The following is a 21,246-nucleotide window of genomic DNA, read 5'->3' as shown; positions in this document are numbered from 1 at the left end:
TTAAAATTAAAAAAATAAGATTTATTTAAAAAATTTAAGTTTTTCTGACTTGTTTAGATTTCACTTTTTGCAGTGTAGCGGCCCTGCTGATGGGTTAATGCCCTCCTACGGCCCCTTCCACATCTCCTGGTGTACTGGCCTGTCTCCTAGTATCTCCTCCATGCTCTGCACACTGTGCTGACAGACACAGCACACCTTCTTGCCACAGCTCACATTGATGTGCCATCATGGGTGAGCTGCACTACCTGAGCAACTTCTGTGGATTATAGACACAGACTCATGCTACCTCTATAGGTGAGAGCACTGAAAAAATGCAAAAGTGACCAAAACATTGTCGTTACCACGACGTATTAATCTTATATCTAGTCTAAACTATAATACTTAAAAGAATAAGTTCAAATAAAAGTTTCTAGTTCTTTTTAAAAATACTTGAAAGATGAACATCCTATATATTACACACACACACATATATATATATATATATATATATATATATATATATATATGTATACATATATATACATATAATATTACATCCTAATATTGACTACCATACAATACAGAGTCTATCTGGGAGTAATGTATATGTAAATATATAATGTTAATATTTATCAAGCTTAACGATCCCTGTTCCTAATCAAACAAGAATGGCATGTGCAACTGCATTTTCTCATGAGTAAATGCAAATGAATATACAGATAATTGACTACAGCAAATAATAACAAAAAGAATAACATATGAGTAAATACATGGATAACATAAAACATGCAAAGAAGCTGTTTGCTCCTGAAGATGTTGTCTTCTACCTATTGTGATTTTACATCACGTAGATAGGCACGTTGCTGACTATAGGGAGAGGTTTCTAGCACTTCACCTGAGTCAGATGACTTGACGATCGGAGTAGGTGTAAGGTCGGACATGACATGTCACACGAATAGTTCGAGAAGATCCACTGGATTGTACAGGCTGAAGTACGGGATACTGTCCTGTGAGTCCAGACATAATCTTTCCCACCATACTGCGAATAAATGGCATAACACAACTTCCCAATATAAACAAAATAAGAAGAAACAAAAGCAAAAACATAACCATTCTAATTAACACAGTTTTCCATTGGCCTGAAAATAGCCAAGACAACAATCCCTCTCCAGGGACTCCTCCCTTTGTGTTGGTCACATGTTCATCTCTCAATTCCTTTAATTGTGTCATAAATTTAGTGAAATTACCATCTTCAGCAGTGTTCATAGGAATGTAAGTACAACACTCTTCTCCAAACAGAACACAAACACCATCATCTGGAGCTCTCATAGAATCAATAGCAAACCTATTTTGTACCACCATTTTAGAAGTTGCATCTATCTGCTGGCCTAAAGAAGCCAAAGCACCAATAGTGATATTCATAAACCTTTTCTGGTTGTACCAAATATAATTAATCCAATGGGCATTTTTATAAGTCTGATGCCATGGAAAAAAGGCTACCCAATTGTCAATACTAGAATGAGACAATACCATATGTTCAGCTGGTACATCAATCGGCACTCTAGAATATGTTAAAGTAGGTTTCGAAAATATAGTGTCTTTACCTGCAAGCCAAGAAGATACTCGCTTGTTCCGAGCCGTTGGTATGTGTTCAGGTAATAGTGCAACCTGACCTGATAAAGTAACTGGAGCACAACATCCTTTCCAGGTAGGAGTTAAAGATTGAGCTATTTGTTTACCATTATCACAAACCCAAAATATATCAGTATGACTACTCTGTGTGAATGATTAAGGTGTATACTTTCATAGCACATCAGCAAGTCACAATGTGCATTAACAGTGAAAATCCCATGGCTTGAACATTGTGAATTTTTTTGAGTTCCAGTTGAGTGGAACTTACCCTTTATGTCTGTAATTGTATCATTAGCTACTAAATTCTGATATTTCACAAAATAATCTTGCTCTATCTTGAACTGATGTAGGTGATGTACCATTATTAGTGCCAAGGCACAACGTATCTTATGAAACTGTTGTCTTGGTTTTGTTGAAGCTTGATTAACACAATTTGGAATTTGAGTACAATTAGATATACCTGGCTTATGTAAGCATTAAGTACATTGTATTCTCCTGGTGAAAAACTTAATGTCCCCATGCAAACCTGCTGACTATTTATTGGACAGTATCATTCACAAACTAATCCTTCTGATGTGTTCCAGGTCTGCCTTACTGCAGAATATGCTACAGATAAGACTACTGCTCGCTTCTCACGTTCAAGTGAAATTAGAACTGGACCTGTGTCATTTATTCTGACCTGTGTGGATGTGTTTAGTGGTGTGAACACATGTGTATCATTCAAGTTACCCAGTGGGTCATAACTTGTGTGAGAAATACCTGTAGACAGAATGACTATCACAGTGATACTGGACAACATAATCAATGCACAAGTGGTTCCCCTCAGTCCACAAAGTCCAGGATGTCTAAATGGATGCCAACCAGGCATAATGTCAAATTATTCAATCAGAGTTAATTAGTTGTTCTATTATTTTGTTACTGTAGCAGAGGCGGCGCTTGGCTCACACCTCAAACTGAGCTAAAAAATAAAAATAAAAATGAGTCTGGATGACTCTTTGCCAGCCGTTGCCTAAACTCAACATCAATCAGTCAGAGTCATCAGCTGATGGTAGTGTAGCTCTAGTGACGCTCCTAGTTACTGGTCTTTGTAGTCTACTTGGACCTGGCTCGATGACATCTGGTGCTGGCGTTGTCTGGTCTCTTGCTTCTGCTCCTGTGTCTGTGCTTTGCTTTTGCACAGTGGATGTAGCTGATAGGAGTGTTTTTTTTTTTTTTTTGGTTTTTTTTGACATACTCTTGTAGTTCTTTTTGCAACTGTTCAAGGTTGGGGCCACAGGTGGGTCCCTTCAAATATGTTACTGGCATTGGTTGACCAGTTAACATTTCATGAGGCGTTAGGTGAGTGACTCTGTTGGTTGGCATTCTCATGCTCAGCAATGCTAAAGGTTTTTTTCTGTTTTCTGTTTACTGTCTGCCATAATTTTTACAATCTTTGCACAAATTATTCAATTTTGTCTTTCTACTCTGCCTTGTGATTTATATACTCCCCCCTTAGGTCTCCTGGGCACCTTCGATACCATTCTTGACTCTGGCAATCACAACTGTAGTGGCCTGGCTTACCACAAGTTCAGCAGTATACAGGAGATCTCTGATACTGTTGTGCTTCTGGCTGTCTTGTCTGCTGCACTTTATTTCAGGGGCATACGGTGGGGGTCTATCTTTAACTCCCTATCTTCCTTCGTCACCGTGTCTCTTATCTTTTCCAGGAACTTCCCTTTCTTTCTCCTGCACTTTTTCTCTCATTTTAATTGCATGAGTTTCAAAAGCTTGTATTATAGCTAAGCAACACAATTTCCTCCCTACCTGGGCCTTAGTTCTAGTAATTTTCCTTTCCACCAGCTCTCTCACCTCCTGACATAATTCAACATCAAATGAACTTCTAAGTGGCCATTGCTTTTCTTTTTTAGCTGTTTTTTTTTCCCCACTGCTTCAGACAACATCAGGAAAAATGGTGTAATATCTTTTTTCGGGATTTATTAAGTTATTCCCCATTTTTACTTCACTACTTCAACTTAAACTATGTGTTTGTAGTGTAATCAAACTAATCCTGTGTTTGTGTATATATGTGAGAATAAATTCACACTTCCCTTACTCAGTTTGGCTTTTCTCTCTCTCGCTCTCGCTCCTTCTACTTTGTATTGATGGCACCACCTGTTTTCAGCTTTATTCTGGTGGTCCTGTAACACAAATTTGCTTGACAAAAATATATACATGTTAATTTATCCACATTAATTCCCTACGTTATTTTATGTGTATGTTATTCCAATTATTACTGTTATAATTTAAACAATTTAAGCTCAGCACACGTGTATCTCTTAATTCTCATCCTGTCTCTTTGTACATACACAATGCTCTCCTGGAGCTGCATTCCTTTGAGTGGGTCTGGGGTTAAGCACAGTCTCCTCATTCCAGTCAAACTCCATACACGCACTACACCCATTAGAAAAAAAAACCTAGTTCAAACGCACTCAATATCAGGAGCTCCAAACCCCTGTACAGCACTATACATCAATATTTTTCATACTATGTTTTATGTTTATATTTAAAATTTTCCCAAATAACTATTATTTTCTATTTAGACCAAATCAACGTGGCTTTTATCAGTACGTCACAAATCAAAGTCCTGCCATTCTCAAAAGCCATCATTTGGAGATTTCAAAATGTTTCTCCTTTTTTCTTCCAATATTAATTTCCCCAATGTACTCTCAGCTTGTTAAACCTTGCTCTCATTTTTCTATTCTCTAAAAAATGTCTTTCTGGAGCTCATTGTTTTCTAGTCTCCCAGAAAGCTCATAAAAAACGTCTTTCTGGTGCTCATTTTCTGCTGTTTTCTTTATTTTACAGTCTCCCAGAAAGCTCATAGTTTTTACTTTTTATTTAAAAACGTCTTCTGTTCAAGGCTCATTTTCATAACAAAAATCAAAACCCTCAATTTGAGGTTCATGAATAATTTACACTACCTGTCCTTGAACGAAGCTCATAATTTTTACCATTACAAATTTCTTTCCCTATTGATTTTCTAAATCTTTCATGCTTTATCACATTTTCCCACTTTCTTTAAACACTTTCTTCATTCTTTCTGACAGTCTTTCTCTCTGACACTCTCTGGGCAGAGGTGTCCTTTTCCTACTTTCTCTAAACACACACACAGAAAATTTATTATCTCCTTTACAGCGCAAAGAAAAGACCAGTTCTGCTCACACTCATGATGACAAAAGAAAGGAGGGGGGTGATCATTCCCCCACCTGCACTCGGCTCTCTCAGCTGACCATACACACACACACATAGAATGGGAAAAGGGAGGATTATTAGACACACTCACACTAACACACACACACAGAAAGACTTTTCCTTTTTTCTAAACTCACTAAACTTACACACACACACACACACACACTCATCACTTTCAACATTCAACACAATTCTCATAGTCGACTCATTCACACTTTAACAGCCTGCTTTTATTTTCTACCTCTATTTTCTTGTACCTTTATTCCTTATTTTTAATTTATGCTACCTTATGAAGTGTAATAATTCAAAGAGAGGCAGCATCAATACAGTGTTCGTCAACAGTGTTTCGAGTGGGCACCCCTAATTAAATCTCTGTATCACACCTCCAGTTTCTCATCAAACTGACCTAAAAAATCACCTAGTGAATTTTTCAGGATTTACGGCCGGGCTAATCCCGCCTCTAAAAAAGAGGGCTTAAATCCAAATATGCAGTATCCTTTCTTTATTTAACTTAACTATTAACCATTACTTGACCATAGACAAACAAACACACAACACTTAACTCTTGGTACCTTTCATGCACATTTTCTCTCTCTTTCTGTGCACTTTTATTTTTCCTTCTCTTTTATCTATTCTTTTCTGAGCTCTTTCTCTTTCTTATTATTACTTTTTATTCAGCCAAGGTTTTTTTTTTTTTTAAGTATTTTAGACTTTTTATGCTTGCGGCCTTTTTCCTGAGCTTCCACTCTGTAGTTGTGTAAGTCTAAGCAGCTTTTTAAAGGACCAACAACTTTATTTTTTTGTATTTTAGGCTTTTTATGCTTGCGGCCCTTTCCCTGAGCTTCCACTCTGCAGTTGTGTAAGTCTCAGTAGCTTTTTAAAGGACCAACAACTTTTTTTTTTTTGTATTATTTTGGACTTTTTAAGGCTGTTTTTTCCTTTAAACTCCTTTTTTTCAAAAGTTTTTTAATCATGCCTCTCTTCCAATAAGCCTTCTTTACATAACAAACTGCATTAAAACTTTTTGTGGCAGAGAGACACAAGCTCATCAACATGCAGAATTTATATGAAAAAAGGCTCTGCTTACCCGTTTTATGATGCTCTATGATGAGGTTGTTTCTCTCACCCTCAAAACGAAATGCACAAGTTCTGGTGCTGATAACGATCTTTTGCCACCGGTCGGGGTCTCTCAGAGTCCCCTTAGTACGGGCCACCAAAATGTCGTTACCACGACGTATTAATCTTATATCTAGTCTAAACTATAATACTTAAAAGAATAAGTTCAAATAAAAGTTTCTAGTTCTTTTTAAAAATACTTGAAAGATGAAGATGACTTCTTGGAAGATCAGCAGGCTCTTTATTTTCTTAAAGCATTGGAGAGCAGTCTCAGAAGCCTCCTGCAGACTCACTCACAATGAGATACTGAAAACCACAGTTTACATACACAGTTTACATGGGGTGAGGTCATCTCGCCCCTCCTATTAGGTTGTATTCCATAGGACCCCAATTAAATGGTACCCTTGTCTCCTTAAGAATGCAGTATATCATAGGAGTCCAACTAAGGTATCCTTATCTTCTAAGGATGTCATATATCACACCGTACCAGACAGTCCCATGCTACACCATTCTCCTTTTTTTCAGGCCTGAGTTATGAACTCAAGTACCTTTGACCATTCTAATATCCTCTGCCACAAAACTCATTTGTTTAAAATAATTCTCATATCTGTATATCATTTGATTATTACAGTCACATGTTTTCTATATTATTTGTTTATTGCAGTCACATGTCTTTATATTTTTACCTCTGTGGAAATGTCCCATGCCTGATCTATAAATAAGTGAATTCTCCATCAACATCAACCAGGAAGAATGAGAACAGAGAAACGATCTGTGGTCACCACCTGCAGAACCACCCTTTTATAGGGGTTGACTTGCTAATTGCCACTCATTTATACCTACCAATAAATTGTAATAAATGTAAAATAGAGTTTTGGAATTACTAAAAAAAAGGAAAAGGAAAAGGAAAAATTTGCATGGCCCTTTTTAAGTAGATCCAACATGAAGAATTTTTAAGTAAATAGAACCAAAAAACTTCAATTTTTGTTCAACTTTAAGGTTCATTCAACTTTAAATGTGATGTCAGGCCAACTCAAGGAAATCAAGTTTAGTTTAACTAAAATAATGAGTGGAACTTAGTAATGAATGTAATGAATTTAGAGTAATATAAATAATTATTTGGACAACATCATTCCATTCATCCTAGCAATCAACACTTAAAAAAATACATTTTAAACAAAAAAAGTTACATGGCCATTAATCACATGCACACATGCATTACAATCAAACAATACATTTACAACAAGCAAACAAACAGGAAAAGACATCCTTTTTAACCAACATATATTTGTGATATGTTCCTGAAACACTTGCCTTTGCATAGTAACTAATTTAAGCATTTAAGCCAGATTTTTAAATAAACATGCCTTTTTTGAATATGCAATTCTGAATTGAACCACACTTTCAGAGCATTTGTTTAATTAAAAAAGCAAAAAAAAAAAAAAAAGCAAAGGAGGCCTTTAAAAACTAATCAACCAACAGCTATTACTCACTGTCCTCTGTACAGATTCAGTGTGTTTGTGGAAACTGTATATAAAAATGATGCTATGTCTTAAATTAATGAACTTTACATGACAGCCATATAAGGAAGTCCATAGACTAAGGAATAACTGCAAAAAAAAAGCCTTCAAAATGTGTACAGAATAGCAAATTTCACTAAAATAAACTAAATTAATACATATAAATGAAGTAACTGACTGACCACATAAATAACAAAATAATTTAACAAATATTTGCCTTGTAGCCACTGAGGCTGTAAAATTTAGTTTGATTTATTATTATTTTTAAGTATTTAATTATTTGTTTACTATATTTTAATTATTGTTTTATTCATTTAAATGAAAAGGTAGTCATGTCAAATGACACTTTCAGCATATTTAGGATATTACACACACTTAATTAATTTTCAAGAGCAAGTGTAAATTTTGTTTGTGCCTATGAACATTTAAAGACTATGTACATGTTAATGAATATGGATATTTACGAATAAAATGATTTACAAACAATTTACATGCAAATTTATTATGCTTTCATTTAATCAATGAGGCACATTATGTTTAATAGCGAGCTTTTACATTAAAGAAACATTAATTTCATGTAGGATTACACAATAAAAAGTATATTTCTCTTTACTGTACTTTTCTCTTTATATACTCTTTGTTTCTGTGACTTGGTTTTGATTTTGTAGGTCATTCCACGTTCAAGTGATTGGTGCCCTTCTTTGGAAACCACAAAGCTATTTTTTTTTATTCAAGTGTCAACAGATAATCTTATACTTCCTTTAGTTCTAATATGTTATATAATGTGTCATACATATTTCATAGAGAGGGCAGAAACAATTGGTTAAAAGGCTTGACACTCCAAAATCAGTTGACCTGTGCACAGTTCATGTAATGTTTCTTTCACATGCCTTTCATAAGACCCACTCATCAATTAAAACTGTGCCAGAATGCATTGAATAGCAAAATGCCACTGAATATGTAGGTTCTAGGTTTATTTGGTTTGGTTTATTTTTGTTCATTTGTATTTGGAACACATTATAGTCATTTATTTTTATTTACTTAATTTACCAGTTTGACTGTACAGCTACATTAAACTACATTAGGTGCACCTTTTATTATGTCGTGTTCATAAAAAAAACAATGTAAATTAAAAATAGTAAATGTTTAATTATACATGTTTTGGCAGTGTGTGTCAGCAGGGTTCATTCCAGTGCAAGTTTCGTCCATGTGCGTCAGTGTGTACTGCATATGGAGATCGGCATTATCGTACATTTGATGGACTGCTGTTTGATTATATTGGAGCTTGCAAAGTTTATCTACTAAAGGTGAGATATACCTTTTTGTGTTTTTTGAAAATTAATTTCAGGTTGTTTACATGTATGTGTGTTTCTGTCTTTTCTGTGTATCAGAGCTCCTCTGAACAAATGATTAGCATCACAGCAGAGAATGTGGATTGCTTTGAAAGTGGGGTGATCTGCAGAAAAGCTCTCCTCATCTCAACTGCAAAATCCATAATACATTTTGAGGATGAAAGTGGAAAACCTGTGAGTGCCTCTAATAATGCATTCGATATAATCTTTTTAATACCAGAAAAAAAATATATTGGTGGGGCAAAAAAAACCATGATATATTTCTCAGTTTTTCCAATCTGGTTCAAATTTTTGCAGTTTATTAAGGTTTCTTTATTAGTGCCTTCACTGGGATCTTTGTATATGTACAACATTTCTGTACAAAACATTTACTTTAAACCACAATTCCAATATAATTTGTGTTTGTTTTCTGTTTTATCTAGCTGTTATTTACAACAAATTATATATATAGGTTTTGAAAAGGTGTGAACCCTTCAGAAATTTCAATATTTTTGCCTAAATTTGATCAAAAACCTCATCAGATTTTTAAAAAATCTAAAGTCCTAAAAAATTAATAAATTGAACTAAATCAACAAATGAGAAACAAAAAAATATGAGACTTATTTATTGAGGAAAAAGATCCAATATTACATATTTGTGAGTGCTATCAGATACTTTGCTTTCACATACTTCACCTCATGTTACTCTCTTGTGGAGTTGCAACTGAACATTTCCAGTAATTTTTAATACTGAACATAAGCATGGAGGAATATTAGCTTATTCCTCTGTACAAAACAGCTTTACTTTACACATTCTTTGGTAGAATGACCTGTACTTAGTGTCATGGTCTTGCTGCATGATCCATGTTCTTATGAGATTCAGCTCACAGACAAAAGACTAATATATTTGTCTCATTTGTTTATTTTGTTCTCATTACCAACTTTTAAGAATTGTGTGAAAATTGGATGAAGTTTTTGGTCACATTTAAGCAGAAAAATAGAACATTTTAAGGAGATCACAAACTTTCAAGCACCACTGAGTTCAATTATGTAATTTTGTAGAGCCCATCAAGTGTGATAGACAGGCAGAGTGTGTTGATCTGGAACGCGGGTTACTTCGTCATCATCCACTTGTTGCAGCAGGATCTTTCAGTCCTCTGGGACAGGAAAACCACCATACACATACAGGCTGGACCACGCTGGCAGGTCAGGCACAAACAAATGTATTTTATATATATATATATATATATATATATATATATATATATATATATATATATATATATATATATATATATATCCAGAAAGTTTCTCTATATATTTGTGTTTTTCTTGGGCTTGGTCTCAGCTTGTTTTTCTGCTATTTCAAATTGCTCATGTCAGTCTGTAGACTTTTATTTCCTCAAGTAAGCAGCTGAAACACAAAATACAGCTCAGCAGGGAAGCATACAGATATTTTGATCTTATATTTGTTTCTGAAGCAACCCTTTGAAAAGCCTAAAAGGAATGAAATATACCCTGCTCAAGAGAGGGTTACCAGGACCTACCCCTGGAGCCAGGCCTGGCTGCTGCATTTTGAACTGAAGCTTGTGTAATGCTTTGCATGAGCTCCCTGCCAGGAACGCATTGGAGTAGTCTAGACATGAAGTTATAAAAGCCTGCACTAGTTTCTCTGCATCTTTTAAGGATAAAATATGCCAAATTTTGGCAAAATTGCGTAGGTGGAAGAATGCAGTTTTGACTGTATTGGATATGTGGGTATCAAATGTGAGATTCGAATCAAAAGCTACCCCTAAGTTTTTAATGATGGTACTGTGTTTTACTGTTGAATTATCAAGATTAATAGCAGCATTTCTGAGTGAATGTTTCTGAGTATCTGTACCTATTAACAAGACCTCAGTTTTATCAGAATTTAACATGAGAAAATTTTGCAGCATCCAGTCTTTAATTTCAGTTAGACATTCTACATGTTACGTAGACAAGCAACATCATTAGGTTTGGCTGATATATACAGTTGTGTGTCATCAGTGTAAAAGTGGAATTGAATACCATGCTTATGGATTAGTCTAGCCAGTGGCAGCATGTAGAGTGTGAATAATACAGGGTCAAACACTGACCCTTGTGGAACACCATATTTAACTAAAGTATGATTAGAGGATTTATTATTCAGATAAACAAATTGATAACGGTCAGATAAATAGGATCTGAACCAAGAGAGGGCAGATCCTTTTATTCCTACCAGATTTTCCAGCCTATCAAGAAGCATCACATGATCTATGGTATCAAGCGCTGCACTAAGGTCAAGCAGCACCAAAATAGAGATACAGCCCTTATCAAGTGAAAGGAGTAAGTCATTAGTTACTCTTGTTCGAGCTGTTTCTGTGCTGTGATTTGATCTAAATCCAGACTGAAAAATGTCATGAATGTTATTGTTTTTTAGGTAAGAGCACAACTGCTGTGACATGACTTTTTCTAGAATCTTAGCAATAAAAGGGAGGTTTGATATTGGCCTGTAGTTTGCGAGCTCAAGAGGGTCAAGATTGGGGTTTTTTAATAATTGGTTTGATTACCATTGGTTTGATAGTTTCAGAGGTTTAGTTACATATCCTATGTTGAGGGATGATTTTTTATTGTGAGCAATGGTCTAATGACTTTAGGTAAGATTTGTTTAAATAATTGTGTTGGTATAGGATCCAGTAAGCATGAAGATGATTTAGATGAGCTAATTAAACTAAGCAAGTCATTTTCATTGACAGAATTGAAGTAGTCTAAGTGCACCTCAGAGCTGGCGGGGGGTTCATCTACAAGAGCTGATGCGACTTTGGACTGATTTTGGATTTTGAGTCGAATGCAATAAATTTTATATAATTAAAAAACCTCATAAAGTCATTACTACAGAAATCAGAGGGGACAATGGAGTTTTTTTCTATTTGTTGACCATTTGATTTGATACAGAGCTAAAAAGGAATCTAGGGTTGTCTTCTATAAGAGAAGACATTCTATAAGAAAAGTACTGTGATTTGGCTTTAGATAAGGCATGTTTGTAGTCGGTGAGGATGTGCTACCATGTAATTCAGAAACATTCTAGTTTTGTGTGTCTCCATTTACGTTCATGGTTACGTGCAGCCAGTTCTAAGGCACGCGTGCTGTCACTGTACCATGGAGCAGGCCTCTTCTCTCTAAATTGTTTGGTCTTGACTGGCGCTATCTACTATCTACAAAATCAGCAAATTCACAAAGAAATTCTCTATAAGGGCCAGGAGGACGATAGATTGTGATGAGAAAAAAGAGTGTTGCCATTTTGATGCAGTAACTTTAAGAGTAAGCACTTCAAAGGATTTAGTGTCATAACCAGATTTCTGTGTTGTGTCTATGGTAGGGTCATAAAATGTGGCTAACCCACCACCATGACCAGATGTTCATGGGCGACTGCAATAGCTGAAGCTAGAGGAGTGAACTCATTCAGGGCAATGTATTCATTGGGTTTAGCCCATGATCCTTAATGACATAAGAGACATAATGCATAAAGTTTGTTATCAGTAATAATATCACTGACAATGAGTGCTTTAGATGCTAGAAATCATATATTTAAAAGCCCTAATTTAATGCTGGAGGTGCTGAAATATTGCGTTCACTGCAGTGCCTTGTTGTTAATTTTAATTAGGCTGTTGAAAACTGATTTTTGGGCATCTGTGATAACAATCTTTGTGGAGAACAGACACAGTCTCAATGCTGAAGAATTTATTAGTGTTAATCAAAGTGGGTAATATGGACATGCTACTCATCATACTAACTGCAGAGAGATGGTCAGGTGGAACATTACGAACTTTAATATTACTTACCTGCTCGCTATCCAGTTTATCTACCTGACCGATGTGACTGGGAAGGACCAGTCAGTCCCGGTGCAGAACCACCTCAATGTACTCAGAGAGAACTACGGATCCTAGGCAGCTCGGATGAAGCCGGTATCCAGAAGCGAACGGTAGTGCTCCTTCAAGACCTCGCTGCGGCAGGCGGAGATGTTGTTCGTTCCCACATGAAAAACGACTGTGCCGAAATCTTCACGCTGCCAAAGTGCTGAAGGAAGCCACCTGGCAACATCCAGGACGCGTGCGCCTGGGAGACAATAAACAGTTGCATTACTTTTTGTGCCCGGCACTTTTAAATGTCTAACTATTGAATCTCCAATAATAAGAACACCGCCCTGTTTAGTCTTCGGTGCTAGAGCAGGTGCAGGTGAAGGCCAGTGATGGTGCTTCCATCCCAGTGTAGGCGTGTAGATGGGTACCCCCGCAAACCGCCGCAGCAGAGGAGCCGGAGTGGCACATAGGAGGTGTCGTGGGCTGCCTCGAGTCTCATCTTCTCCCACTGGAGCTCCGTCTGCTTCTCCAGGAGATGCTAAATCCAGTGACCCAGCTGCTCAAGCTCTGTGATGGACTTAGAAAGGGCTGAGAAAAAGTAAACCATGAGTAATAATAAGGACGAAAAAATTAAGTTAAGAAACACAGTGGATTAGGAACAATGAAGACAGCACACTAAGATAAGCAATGCCAAAAAATATGTAATAGGGATTGTAAATAAATGTCTAAAGGACTAAATATACAGCAAAAAATGGCAAACAATTTCAAATTAAGCACGCGACCAGTCAGCCCGAAGTGATGTACCTCAGTCAAATAGCAGTGGTCAAAAGCATGTTGTGCCTGTTATGGTGGCAACCCAAGAACCTGTAGGTGGACACCAGGGGCGAGGGAAGCTGTCAAGACGAAGAAGGAGGCTTTTCGGGCTTGACTGGCTTGGGGAACTTCCGATTCTGTGGATGGGTACTGGCAGACGAAAAATACTGCAGCTGTGGGAGTTCTTGAAGCAAAATCCAAAACATGGGAGGAGTCTGTAGAGGCCTTGGAGAATGCCTTCCAGGCAGCCTCAAACAAGTTCTGGAAAACACTCCGAAAGCTCAGGAGAGAGAAGGGAGACACTGTCCAAGCTGTGATCAATAAGAATGGTGAAAATCTGAACTCGACTGAGCGTATTGTTGGGTGTTTGAAGGAGCATTTTGAGGATCTCCTTAACCTGAGGGACATGCCTTCTGGACAGGAGGTAGGGCCAGAAGTGTCTGGGGTGAAGACACTGAGGTGGTTAAAAATCTATGCAGTGGCAAAGGCCCTGTAGTGGATGAGATTCGCCCAGAGTTACTGAAGACCCTTGATACTGTGGGGCTGTCTTGGCTGACATGTCTCTACAATATTCCGTGGACCTCTGGAAAAGTGCCTTTGGATTAGTAAACTGGGTTTTGGTTACCATTTTTAAAAAAGGGAACCCTAGAATGTATGCCAATTATTGAGGTATCATACTTTTCAGCCCCCCTTGGAAAGTCTAGATCAGGGTGCTGGAAAGAAAAATCATTTCAATAGTCGAACCTAGGATTTTGGAGGAACAATGTGGATTTCATCCAGGCCATGGAACTATGGACCAACTCTTAAATTTATCACAAGTGATTGAGGGGGCAGGGGAATTTACTACTCCACACAACACATGCTTTGTGGATTTGGAGAAGGCGTATGACCTTGTTCCCTGAGAGATGCTGTGGGAGTTGCTCCAGGAGTATGGGGTGCCAGGGTCACTCCATCAAGCTATACGGTCCTTGTACTCTCAGAGTTTGTGTTGTGTTCACATCCTATGTGCTCGTATTGCAGTTCTGCTGGTAATCATTAAGCTTTTTGCTTTGTGTGCATGTTGAAAGATAATTGAAGTAAACTGCAATATTTCAGATTACACAGGTCCCATGAGAAATTGTTACCAGGGACATGGTGTATTTTATGCTGGGTATCTGGAGCTCTGAGAGGCATTGAGGAACTAGTAGTGCACAGTCAGGGTTGCCACCAGGGACCCAGGTGTCACGCAGGCCTCTCTGATCTCCAGATCCCAGAATTCAATATACAATCACATGACACCACACCGTTCTCAATCACCAGAGTTCTGATTAGGAACACCTGCTTCTCTCTCTATTTAAGCTTCACTCACGAGTCATTACTGAATATTGCGTGATTTATCTCCGAATACAAAGCGTTCTCTACTTACCTGTCTGTCTTGAATTTCAGTTACCTACCTTATGCTCGTCTTTCGGTTTTTGTCCTTGTCCTGCCCCTTTGGATTTGTTTGCTCTCCGGTTCATGAACTCTGCCTGGCTTTTCGACTACTCTTTTGGATTATCTCTGATGTACTGTTTGTTTCCGGTATTCGACCCTTCTGCCTGGCTTTTCGATTACTCTGTTGGTTTGTCTCTGAGGTACTGTTTGTTTCTGATATTCGACCTGTGCTAGTTATTGTTAACCCCTTGTGGATTGTTGCCAATAAACTCTTTATACTGCTCGCCGCTTGTGTCTGCCTTCTGTCCAGTCGTGATACCAGGAAAGGATGAAAATGTAGTGAACAAGGCTATTATTCAGTGTGGTGCATAGTATTAATAATAATAATAGTAATAATCTATGGCCTTAAAGATGCTAACTGAGTGACCCTTTTTAACCAAATACAAACTTGCACCTCCTTGCATCAGCTATAGGAATAAATATAGCTGCAATTAGCAATACTCAGGTCCAAGCAAGTATTCGCTAGAAGACGAACAATGCGACCTTTCCTGAGATAGAAACCACATTTTTTGGGTAGTTTTTGTAGTGTTTTTAAGGTGTTCCTTGTGTCTCAGTGGAGAGGTGGTGTGAGATGGAGGAATAGTGGATGACAGAGACAGCATAGTGCACAGAACTCACTCTGGAATTTCACCATGGTTTCTCACCCTAATGTTCCCCATAGAGCAGATATGATGTGGAGTTGCTTGTACTCTAGTCCTTCATCAGTGGACACAGAACACTGTCTGCTGGATTTGTTTGGTTGTGGACTATTCTCAGTCATGCAGTGATACTGAGGGATTTAAAACTCCAACACCTAAGTCATACCTGTTGTATGGGTGTCCTGACCATTGAAGACCAGGGTGAAAGCGAGCAATCTTTGCAGAGCAAGAGGTTAGCATAAGACATCTTCAGATAGAGAAGACACACTTTAGGATAGTTTTTTTTAGTGTTTAAAATGCGATCCTAGGTGTTCTGGTGTGATGGTGGAGCTGGATAGGAGAGAGGGGAAGTGGATGAGTGGGTGAATTTCTGGTCGTCTGCAGACAGGTGAAGGTGGGGCTTGAGTTACAGAGACAGCACAGAACTCACTCTGGAGTTTCAACCTGGATTGTGACCCAATGTTCAGGACAAAGCAGATATCATTTGTGTGGTTCATTCTCAACACTGCAGTGACAGTGACATTGTGGTGATATGTCAGTGTGTATTGTGCTCTTATGAGTGGATCAGACAGCTGTGCTGCTGGAGATTTTAAAATCTGTGTCCACTCATTGTTCACACTGTTAGACACACCTACCCTGTTGGTCCACCTTCTGTGGACACTGGAGCTGAAAACATGGACAGTGAATGTAGAAATAAGGAGTTGGTCATAATGTTAGGGTTGATCTGCATGTATGCGTTTGTTCTCTGACCTTCTATCTCAGGCGGTGGGGGTGAGTGGGGAGAGGTGACAGTCAGTGTGTGAGGAGGAGAGGGAGGGGTTGAGGGGAATTCTGCATAATAGAGAGAAGTCTGAATGCATAGATGAGATATTTGTTCGCAAACTTGTCCCTGGATAATAACCCAATATGGACATATGTGGTATTAAGAGAATCTTAAGAACCTGAACTTTAATAATTATCAAACAATATGTGGAACTTTCATTATTGTGTGATTGCAGCCTCTACTTAAAAACAGTTGTGCAGCTTGCCTTCTAAACATTGAACGAAAACAGCTGTAACTCAAAAATGTTTTAGCCATAAATTATAAAAATGCACAAGCTCCTTTTCCATGGGCTTCAGAATATATTTATTACATCTTGCTGGTACTGCATCCCTAGATGGCGGTGTAATCAATAAAAAACCTAGGCAACAAGTTACTGTCCAATTGTAGCACCCCTTTTCTGTGCATTTTGATCACATTTGGCAAACTACTTCTATGTATTAATGACACACACGTGTACCAAGTTTTGTTTGATTTGGACTAAGTTTGTTTGAGTTATAGTTCAGAGTACACAGAGCTCCGCCCATGCATATTTGCTCAATAATTACCACAACGACATATCAAAAGTTCCAACTTTTTTTGATAATTATTTACTTACAGTCTACACAGGTTGCAAAAATACCAGTTGTGTATTCACACAACAAATTTCCAGGGAGGAGTTCGAACACACACATACCTGACTATTGTGGATAATTATTTTTTGACAATAATTGTAATTGCAAAGTTGTGAGACAGTATGCAGAGTATTCTGTAAAACAAATTGCTTGTCAATGTGCTTAATTTTAGCTGAGATATTCCATACTTCCATGTGAAAATTTTCAGTTGCGCTCCCTAGTGGCTGATGGTGGCCATATTTTTTCGAATATGACATCATCATCATAGAATCTGATTCAACACATCACCCACTACATGCATACTAATCATGTCAATCGGACAATCCTGTGAAGCGTAACAATTTTTTTTGTTCTAATAGCACACCCTAGGCTTGCAGCTGCACAACCAAGTAATCATATCTTCCAACCCTTATAGGGATCAAGCATGTGAAGTATCGTAACATTCGGGCAAAGCATTTGTGAGTTATAGCTATATTTTTCTGATGTTTTGAAGGCATATTTGGGTGGAGTCTGGAAGCCACACAGTGATGAAATTCCAACCTTTTTTTTGATAATTATATTAGAATTCAGCTGATACCATATATGTCCATACTGGGTACATTTCCAGGGACTAGCTCACACTCAAAAATGTGTGTGATTTGGCTTATTATGCAAATTAGCTCAACATCTAAGCGGGATGGAGCTTAGGGGTTCTTGAGGCTTTTTCGTATGGTCTGACGAACCATAGTTTACACATCACACGGGAAAGGAGATACGAAAATCACATTTCATCTGAGAAAAAGAAGAAGTGGAAACAAAGCAAAAACAATAGGGCAACAGCACTTTCAGTGCTTGAACCCCTGATAAATTGGGTCTCTATGATCTTTAAGCAAGTGGCAAAGCAGACAATAGCTAGACAATTTTGCCTGGCTAACAAAAATGTTTGGGTAGTCAAGGGAGTGAATATACGTAGTGATATTTTCAGAGTGGATTATTCCTACTGTTGAGGTTGGTCTGTGACTGGGTTTACACCGCTTTACAGGAGGTATCTGAAATATACAGAAATTTGAATCAGGGTGGCAACAGAGCAAAAATCAAAAGACAAATTTACAGGATGAGAAACTTTTTTTTTCTTTTTGCATTTAAATATGGGAATAATTAAGGACATAGGGGTCCTATATACAACAAAGAACATAAATGGCCTCTTGCTCCACAGTACAGACATAAAACCACTTTTATTCACATTGGTTGTTTTCTTTGCCTGTCCTGCATCCATATGCTCTTTCCAGAATTGGCAGTGAAGACACAACTGAGCTTAGTTTTTGTGGATTATAACACCAATGGGAGTTGATTAAATTAGCCTTTCTGATGGACAACCGATTGGGCTAACTACAGAAAAGGAAGATGCCCTTGTTTGCTAATTCAGACCTTAAAGTTTCTTTGAGTCCTTCTCTGTACAGATTTACTAACATGTTTATCCCTCACAGCAGGTTGTTCACAGCATGGTCACTCTCTTGTTTAAGTTAAACCAGCTGATCCCAGGTACACCAAACCAGATTTTCCAGCTTTGTCAGTGGAAGAGTGGTCAAAAACCTCTCTGACTTTGCTTGTAAACTCTGTTTATGGAGTGTTTGGCTCCAATATGACCAGAGGACAAAGAATAGAGGTTTTCTCTGAGGGGACATGAAATGTGACCAGTGGGGCCATAGAAAGGAACCTGAATAGCTAACAGTGGGGTCAGTTACTTTAACATATATGGCAGACACTATTATCCACACTGACTTCAAAAAATGTCTTCTTGTTCAGAGAATACATCCTCACCAGATTTTTAGTCAAAATGATACTTAATTAAGACACAGCTTGATATAGGAATACTGAACCCTAAAGAGAGAAACACAAACTAAACACATGTGCAGTGTCGTATCACAATAATTGCTGATGTCTGGAGAGGAGAAATTCACTTTTCAGTTGATTAAACAAATACAAAATAAGCCAGTGCCTTGGAAAGTGCGGAACTCTGCTGTTTTCAAAACCAGTTCTGAAAACCAGAGCCAGGACAAGGAAAGAGTCTTAAGGCTTGTGTCCCATGCAGCTTAAAGGATGATTGGTCAAGATGAGCCATTCTTATTTTGTAAAGCCTAAGCATTTTAAAGTGCATAGGTTTTTTTTTGTCACATTACTATGTAAATGTGGACAAAGAAGATGTTTTCACAGAGTTTATATAGGAAGTTTATACATCATAAGCATAAGATAATCACTAAGTTTCTGCAAGCTTAGTTTCCTTAGAGATATCCCAGTTTGATTTAAAAGATGAGGGACAGAATGTTTTGTTCTGATAAAGCACTGACCTCGAAACTGACCTGATATACACTGAGTTTGTGAGTTCTGTTGACAGTCAGAAATGAATATACAGACAAAACATGCAGACAGGATCTTTCAACAGAGACATATAAAAATTTCCATTACAATCCCTTCCCTTGTCTCTAAGGACACTAAGAACATACAGAAACTTTAGAATCTGCATACTAAAATGGAAACTTATATTACTACACATAGGTTAAAAAAGGAAAAAATAATATATAAAACGTTTACAAAATATGTAAAAAAAAAATTTTTTTTTACAAGAATTGAACATCCACTATTACATGTTAGACTTTCTGTAACAGTTTCATAAATTCTCATTTTAAAAAATAGTAGTAAAATATTGTAATAGTCGTCACATTTCAACTGAGTTATTTGTTTGTTCAGTTTCGATGTAGGAGGTGGTTTTAAAAAATTCTGTCTCATATAGGAATCTTTTTGTAGGGTTAACAAGATGATGTAGGCTGTAACAACATGATAATGGAGAATGGGGATTTAAATGTTCCTACATGAGTTTGCTAGTAAGATAACTAGTTGTGTCTAAACCCATCCAAGTTCATATGTATTTTCAGAAATTGAAGATGAAGAATTAAATGTTCTTTTTGGACCGTTCCCAAAGTAATTAAAATTTAGAAGATCTCCAAAAGATCCAAAATACACCCTCTCTCCTGAGGGAGGCGTGCTCGTTCCGGAAGCGTTACAAATACCAGTCGAGTGAAGTTCAAAGCAAACCAAAGTATTTATTTCAATACTGGTACCAGGAGAACTAATACATAAGAAACGCAACCTAGTGCCCTTCCACGCAAAGTTCTGACCTTCCCATCTGACTCCACAGTTTTTATACCCCAAATGACGAATACCCTGCTGGCAAGGCGTTTCTGGCTGATTAACATATATTAATATGCATAATTAGACATGTTAGTACTCAGGTTTCTGCGTGCATGTTTCCCATGCACCTATGACCCCAAAACACTCATCCTGCCCTTCTGACTCTGTAGGTTTTATTACCCACATTCCTTTTCTGTCACCAAGATTATGAGGGGTCAGTAATGGACTTTAAGGTCACTGAGGTGCCCTAAAGTTCAACTCCCCCTTTTGGCTAACAGTTGTAATTTATGCTAAAAGCCTGAGTGCAGATCTGTTAAAGATCTAAGAAATTAGAAAGGTGTAAACACTGAGTCAGCATGTCAGTTAGTGTGCAGATTCTAAACTGTTTAAATGCATGGTTAAAATACTGGTTAATCATTCATATGAATACAAGGTTTCATACAATGAATATGTAATTATACTTTCTAATTTTAACTAATCATCATTCAATGATATTTGTCCACTAATACAAAGTAATAAAATTATTTTTCACAACAATTCCCCCTTTTGACCTGTCCAACTGACAGGTCAATACATTTAAATAAATGATAAGCAATTAATGTTAAATTGGTCTGCCTAGGTCACCCCCGGTTTGGCGAGTTACTTAGGTAGAGCGTGATGGCAGATTGTGGTGGTAGCGGGCAATTACACCACTCCTGTTAAGAGTGGACACCTCTGTCCTACCACTCACTCTCTGGACTAAGAGATTACAATGAGCCCTATATGTGTATGTGTTAAAGTGTATTCTTCATCCTTTCCTTGTCTTCCTTGTCGTGCCCCTGCCTCAGGGGATTATTCTGCCCCTATGTTGGTTGAGGCTGCTTGATCAGCCTCTTCTGAGGTGTTGTTTTCCTTCAGTGAATGTTTGATGTTAGGTGTCGGTGCGGCTCTGCACTGTGTGAGGTGGTACCACTATAAGCCTTTACCCTTCAGCCGGACTGCACAACTGGTTCTCTCTGTCACCTGGTAGGGTCCTGTCCAGCGAGGTTCGTACCACTTCCGCTTGATAACCT

The 21,246-nt window shown here is 37.6% G+C and overlaps 1 protein-coding gene across 1 annotated transcript in view; it reads left to right on the top strand.

The window, feature by feature from the left end:
• Positions 1–21,246, top strand: part of LOC136676794 (otogelin-like) — a 474,914-nt gene that overhangs the window by 275,759 nt on the left and 177,909 nt on the right. Inside the window, exons 25-27 of the mRNA XM_066654019.1 lie at positions 8,647–8,785; positions 8,870–9,004; positions 9,871–10,014. Of these exons, the coding sequence (XP_066510116.1) occupies positions 8,647–8,785; positions 8,870–9,004; positions 9,871–10,014 (418 nt within the window). The remainder of the gene's footprint in view (positions 1–8,646; positions 8,786–8,869; positions 9,005–9,870; positions 10,015–21,246) is intronic.

This window comes from Hoplias malabaricus, chromosome X2 (assembly GCF_029633855.1).
Source record: "Hoplias malabaricus isolate fHopMal1 chromosome X2, fHopMal1.hap1, whole genome shotgun sequence".
Classification (NCBI taxonomy): Eukaryota; Metazoa; Chordata; class Actinopteri; order Characiformes; family Erythrinidae; genus Hoplias; species Hoplias malabaricus.
Note: the sequence above shows the minus strand (reverse complement) of the source record. Positions and strands in the feature narration are given on the sequence as shown.